At 52.8% G+C, this 6,801-nt stretch overlaps 1 protein-coding gene across 1 annotated transcript; it reads left to right on the forward strand.

The window, feature by feature from the left end:
- Positions 1-1,017: 1,017 nt before the first annotated feature.
- On the forward strand, positions 1,018-5,937 carry INHBB (inhibin subunit beta B). Its single transcript, XM_030952434.1, has 2 exons — positions 1,018-1,952; positions 4,615-5,937. The coding sequence occupies exons 1-2, from the start codon at positions 1,550-1,552 to the stop codon at positions 5,388-5,390; spliced, it is 1,179 nt and encodes a 392-aa protein (XP_030808294.1). The 5' UTR covers positions 1,018-1,549; the 3' UTR covers positions 5,391-5,937.
- Positions 5,938-6,801: the final 864 nt, after the last annotated feature.

A 6,801-nucleotide genomic window follows, 5' to 3' on the forward strand; every position in this document is an offset into this window, starting at 1 on the left:
ATCAGGAAGTTACTGTAATAGCCCAGGGGGCAAAAGACTTAACTTAAGCTCCTAAATAGTGAGGAGCCCATGGCGTCTGTTATAGGTCGGAGTTCCCACGTGGTTTTAACTCCTGTATAAAAAGTTTCAGTAGAAAGTGCCACAATGTCGTGATTTTGCAGGGGGGAAAAATTAGCAGGAGATCAGAGAAGATAAGCGAGGAGCAAGCAGCTTCCCCGAGACCTTTCACTGCGGATCCGAGAGGGAACATCAGACGCGTAAAAAAAGAAAAACAAATAACAAAAACAAAAAACCAAAAAGCCAAACAAAACAAAAAACCCCAAACAAAACAAAACACAGCGTTCAAGCCAGCACAAGGCGAGCGAAAGATCAAAAAGACGCAGAGGGAGACAGATTAACTGGAGCAGCAGCAGCAGCAACAACAACAAAAATCACACTTAAAATAATAATAGCAATAATAATAATAAAACCCAAACCACCAACAAGGGAGATATTGTTTAAAAGAGCAAGCGAGGGAGCGAGCCGAAGAGCTGGTCTGACCGAGTGGATCCGTGCAGCTTCTCCTGGGATCGCCGGGATCGCGCCGCTCCTCCGCTCCGCGTCGCGCAGCGTGCGGTGCCCTGCCCGCGGCGGGGGTCCCCGGGCGCCGCCACCGCATCCGCGCCGGACTCCGGACCCTCCGCGCTGCTTTGAAAATAAAAGCATCTCGCTAATAATAAGCGGGACGGTGAGCGGAGAAGACTCGCAACAGTGGAGCTGCCAGCCGCGCACCCTCTGCCCGCCGCCCTGGGCTCCCTCCCCAGCTACGCTCCGGGTCAACTTTGATGGCACGCTGAGAAGCAGCGGGCGCTGAAGGGAGACAACCGAGCAGCGCGGAGCAGACCTGCACCACGGAGTTGCGGGGGCGGAGTGAACGGGGGGGTACAAGTGGTATTTCTCCCCCCCCCCTCCTTCCAGGCTATAAATTGGATTGTATATAAATCTGCTTCGTTTATCTCCCTGACCCCCCTCAATGACGCTGGACTAGAGAGCTCCTCTCCGCGGCCCGCCCGGACCTGCCGAAGCGAGCGATGGACCACGAGCGACTGCGCCCGGGGATGCCCCTCTGAAGCGACGCGGGGCACCGGGGCAGAGCGGCGCCGCCTCTCCCCTGCTCCCCGGATCCCCTCGCACCTCCGGCTCGCTCCCCGCTCCCCCTCCCTCCTCCCCGGGCTCCGCAGCCACCCCCTCACCTGCTGCCGTCCCCCTCCCCCGTGGAGCCGGGCTCTCTCCGTGCACGCCAAGCCTGTTCCCCCCCCCCGCCGCCAACTTCGCCCTCGGTGCCTGCGCGTGCAGCCTCCCCCCTCCGCCTCCCCGGCGGCACACGCCGCTTCCCCGGGCGCCCCCTCCCTCCGCCGCGGCTCCCCCCCTGCGCGGAGCGGTTGCGGCCCCCCAGCTTGGCTGCCACCGCCCCCTCCGCGCCGCGGAGCGCTCGGAGCGGCGCTGCCTGCAGACGGGCTCCCTGCGGCGCTCCGGGGCGGCCCCCAGCTCGGCCCCCCGCTCCTCCGCCATGGACGGGGCGGCTCGCCGGGGGGTGCTGGCCGCGCTGCTGGCCTGCGGGCTGCTCCTGCTGGGCGCCGCGGCCACCCCGACCCCGCCGGCCCCCGCCGGCGGCTCCCCGCAGGACACATGCACCTCCTGCGGCTTCCGGCGGCCCGAGGAGCCGGGCAAGGTGGACGGGGATTTCCTGGAGGCGGTGAAGAGGCACATCCTGAGCCGGCTGCAGATGCGGGACCGGCCCAACATCACGCACGCCGTGCCCAAGGCGGCCATGGTCACGGCGCTGCGCAAGCTGCACGCCGGCAAGGTGCGGGAGGACGGCCGCGTGGAGATCCCCAGCCTGGACGGGCAGGCGAGCGCCGGGCCCCCGGCCCACGACCCGGTCTCCGAGATCATCAGCTTCGCCGAGACAGGTGGGCGCCGCCCGGCCGCGCGCCCCCGCCGCCCGCGCCCCCTGCCCGACCCGCCGCGGCCCCTGCCCTGCCGCGCTCCCCGCCTGTCCTGCCTCGCCCCGTCTGTCATTCCCCCCGCTCGACCCCTGTCAGTCCCCCTGCTTGACCTCTGTCAGTCTTCCCTCTCGCCCTGCCTGTCCTCCTGCCCACCTTCTCTTTCCGCCTGCCTGACCCGTAGCAGTTCCCCGGCTGCCCTTGCCTGGCCCCCCGCGCACCCTGCCTGTCCTCCCGCCTGTCCTTCTGCCTGGTACGGGCACCTGGCCGCCCAGCTCACCCGCTTGTCCTCCGCCTCATTCGCTCTCCCCTCTGCCCCGCACCGTCTCGTTCCGGCCCTGCCCGCGCTTTCCCGTCCTCCTTGCTTGTGCCCCTGTGCCCGGGATTCTCCCCGGGCTGTGCCTTGCAACTCCCCTCTCTTGTCCCTCCATCCCTCCGCGGCCTCTGTGCCCCCGGCTCCCCTCCGGCTCTCCTCCCAGCTGCACCGGGGCTTGTCTCTGTCCCTGCGTGTCCCACTGTCACTCCTCTGCCTGTCCCGCTCCATCTCTTGCATCTCTTGCCTTGTCTGTCTGCCCGGCACATTCATCTGGTTCACTGCCTGCATCTGTCTGTTGAGGCTTGCATTTGCCCATTCCTCTCCTTCCGTTTGTTTCCCATTTAGCTTTCATTTGCAGTATTGGCCTTGTCTGTTTGTCCATTGCATGCAGTGTCCTACCAAGTGTGTCTGTCTCCTGTCTGTCTGTCAGCCCGTTTACTAGCTGCCCTCCATCCCCACGGTACCAGCCATCTCAGTCCTGTCCAGCCATTGCAGTTACGTGTCACTGAATCCCTTCAGCACAGCTTTCCAGTAGTTTAACCACTGTCCCCGTGAACTTTGCACATCTGGCTGGAACACCATCACTCTGTGAATTACCTCTCTCCTGTCTATCTGCCCATCTCTCCTTTCCTTCATCACTCTAGCGCTCGTTTCATTTTCCTCTCTCTATCTTCTTGTGGCATCTATATATCATTTGTCCACAAAATAAATCTCTTTCTATCCTGTATGCTGCCCACTCATCTTCTTTATCTACCCTCCCACTTACCAAAGGCATATACATTTACAGTATCTATGGGATCTGTTGCATTATACATATGCTTGTTATATTCACATACAAAATTTATGAGCGCACACAATCTCACACAACACAAGTGATGTGGATTGGTGCAGCAGCACCGTACTGTTCTTTTTCTGTCACTGTCACCACAGTTTACGAAAAAGTTGTGTACTTACTAACATGAGAAAGGCTTTCTTACTGTACATTTTGGGGGTTATTATTTTTTAATAGGATGTCGTTGGGAGATCGGGGGTGGCCTTGTACTTCCATTTGGTATTCAGTCAATTGCTGTCTTTTGTAACACTTCCAAAATTGACTTTATGTAAAACGTAGACAAACACAGTGAAAATTTTTGTCACTGAACTATTACAAGGTACTGAATGGGCTCTGGAGGCACATTTGAAAGGCATCTAGGGTAACAAATGAAGACACCGACTACGCAAAAAATCCCATTCAGAGATTGACAAAAATGCTAAAGATTCTTAGGGAAGGAAAAGGCAGAAAAAATCTACATTTAGCTCTGTACAGACGGAAGCAAAACCGATAAGGGCAGATGAGCAAATGCCTTTCCAGCAATAATTTTAAATAGCAATTGGGATGCTTTGATTCAGGGACCAGAATTACGGTCTCCGCCATAAAGGCCGGCACATTTATCACCTACGCCAAATTTAGTTAGGACTTACATTACAAAATTGCAGGAAGGCCGCTGGTATTTCTGAAATGTTTCATGCAGCAGGCTCTTCTGTTTACAAATAAGGGGTTATGTCAGACATTTGGTGACATTTGGTTTTCTGTGACAATTTCTCTCCTTTAATTCTGGTGTTGCTGAAAAGCGTATTGAGAACAGCCAATAACGGCGTTACAGCGGGAACAACCGCTCCATTGCCTTGCCTCGTATGGGAGCTCATCGTTCTGGGGAGAAAAGGCAGAGATTGAAATGATTAATAATAGCTGATATTCTACCAGACTAAGTGGGGGTTAGCTTGATCTGTTGGACCAGCAGGCACATTACTGAAATATTTTCCATTCTGTCTCGTGAATCCTCTCCTTTAAACCGCAATGAGAATATGTGCAAATCGAAACAAAATCCCTCGTTTGGCATTGGCGTTTTAGTGGTTATTGAAAGAGCTCTCCCCATGAGAATTGGCAGGTAGCTGAAAGTTAAAACTATTCTTAAACTGATGAGATAGCAGAGTTCTAGTCCTAGTGCCGGTCTTTTTCAAGATGCTGCTGCAGCATCTTTAAATCTCGCTTTCTGGAAAAAACATGTATTCTGTAAAACCCTTACTGGTGTCTGTGGATCTGACACATCCGACTACAGCCCAGTGTTGAAGGCTGCTGTGGGAAGTCCCCTTTTCAATTAATTCTAATTGCAAATTGGGGATATCTGATGCAGTGCATGCCTTCTGACTGGCACAGCCCCGTCACTGTTCGCTCGATCTGCTGTGCTCTAGTGTTGTCCCTGAATCCAGAATGGCACACAAGCTAACATTTCCTTTTTGACTTAATCTTGCTGATCTCTCCTTATCTTGCAGACGATCTGGCCTCATCTAGAGTCCGCCTCTATTTCTTCATCTCAAATGAAGGGAACCAGAACTTGTTTGTCGTTCAAGCCAGCCTGTGGCTTTACTTGAAGCTGCTTCCATATGTCTTAGAGAAAGGCAGCAGGCGAAAAGTAAGAGTCAAAGTCTATTTCCAAGACCCGGACACTAGCAACAAGTGGAATGTGGTTGAAAAGAAAGTTGATCTCAAAAGAAGTGGTTGGCACACTTTTCCCATGACAGAGGCGATCCAGGCTCTGTTTGAGAGAGGAGAAAGGAGACTGAACTTGGATGTTCAATGTGAGGGCTGTGAAGAGTATTCAGTGCTGCCAATTTATGTGGACCCCGGGGAGGAATCCCACCGGCCTTTTTTAGTGGTGCAAGCCCGCCTCGCTGATAACAAACACAGGATCCGGAAAAGAGGCCTGGAGTGCGATGGCAGGACCAATCTATGTTGCAGGCAACAGTTTTACATTGACTTTAGACTCATTGGGTGGAATGACTGGATCATAGCACCATCAGGTTACTATGGGAATTACTGTGAAGGGAGCTGCCCGGCCTACTTGGCCGGTGTCCCGGGGTCGGCTTCCTCCTTTCACACCGCTGTCGTGAATCAGTACCGAATGCGGGGGCTGAACCCGGGCACCGTGAACTCCTGTTGCATTCCAACCAAACTTAGCACAATGTCAATGCTGTACTTTGATGATGAATACAACATTGTGAAAAGGGACGTTCCCAATATGATTGTGGAAGAATGTGGTTGTGCTTGATTTAAGGTGTGTTTTGGGGGGGGAGAGAGAGAGAGGGAGAGAGAGAGAGAAACATTCCCGTACAAGATGGTGTTGGAGGAAGTTTCACTGTGTATCCAGGCATCAGTGTTGGAAAGTCACTGTGGAAAAGTTTGACAAAAAAAAAAAAAAAAAAAAAATAATCATTTCACTTTGGTGTCAGGACAGTGGCAGTTTGTGGATCATGGACACTTATATATTCTATCACTTATAAGTTAATGCTATGAAATATCTTAAAGACACACACACACACGAAATGTGGGCACGCACACAAACACGCGCTCAGACACACAGACACACACAGACACACACACCCGAGGCAGCTCAGAAAAGGGACATGAGCACAGAAAGTCAGTGACCAGTGACGATGGACCTAAATGCCTGCCAGTACGAGTGAACGGCTGAGCAGCTGTTTCCCCGCCTGCCGGCAAAGCCAGACCGAAATGAGCTCCCTTTGCTCAGGCAAAAGCACAGACTGTGAGAACACAACGTATTCTTGCACGCAGGTGTCAAAATGACCAAACTTAGAAAATTAAAAAAAAGAACAAAGGAAAAAAAAAAGTCGACTGTCACCTCTTAGGTCTAACAGGAAGCTGCAGGACACCTGTCTTGGGAGGCGATCACTTCCTCTTAATTTAAATTTATCTAAACATAAACATCACAGATGCCCACTTCTTGCTACAGCACTTCCAGCAAGGAATCCTGTGGTTCCATCGGGGGGAGAGAGAGAGAGAGAGAGAAAAGGGGACAGACATGTAAGAAACTGCTGTTTTTCTAACACCTGGCCGTTGCAGAGTCACAAGCCGGGCTGGCGTGATTCAATGCTTTTACTGCCCACTAGCAACCCATGGTTGGCTACACCCGCCGTGTCTTGGAAAAGGGAATCGATACCATATCTGGACTGTGTTTGACTGTTGGCATCTCTCACTGTGCAAAGAACAAAAAGTCAAAAGTTGCAATCTGTGTTCTTCAGAGGGGGACTCGGCAAGGCTACGTCACGTGGGGGACGAGCAAACAAGCAATGGCCACCACGGCTAAACCAATGAACCCTAAAGAGGAGTGACAGCGACAGAGTGGAGACGTTCTGGGAAATGCAGTGCATTTAATAACAGGCGAGGAACATTTTTACAAGTCTTGGAAAGGAGGAGAGAGGAGAGTGCTTTCAATTTCCTTACCAGGAGGTGTCAAGGATGGCCATAAAGATCAGAAAATAATGATACAGCATAGCACTTGCAAACTGCTTGAATGCACGTATAATAGCACTTGCAAATTTCAATGCCTTGAAAAGTGGTACTTGATAGTGCACTTATCTTTGCTCACTATCTAGGTAAACAGGTGCCGCATGAGCTATGCAATTTAAAGTGTTGACCCATACTAGACAAAACTGGACTTA

The sequence above is a fragment of the Camarhynchus parvulus genome, chromosome 7, assembly GCF_901933205.1.
Source record: "Camarhynchus parvulus chromosome 7, STF_HiC, whole genome shotgun sequence".
In the NCBI taxonomy this organism is placed as follows: domain Eukaryota; kingdom Metazoa; phylum Chordata; class Aves; order Passeriformes; family Thraupidae; genus Camarhynchus; species Camarhynchus parvulus.

Excerpts from the sequence above, each read along its gene's own strand:
- INHBB (XM_030952434.1), top strand. The coding sequence starts at position 1,550 with ATGGACGGGGCGGCTCGCCGGGGGGTGCTGGCCGCGCTGCTGGCCTGC. Across the intron at positions 1,953-4,614 it reads CATCAGCTTCGCCGAGACAG|ACGATCTGGCCTCATCTAGA; the intron begins GTGGGCGCCGCC and ends CTTATCTTGCAG.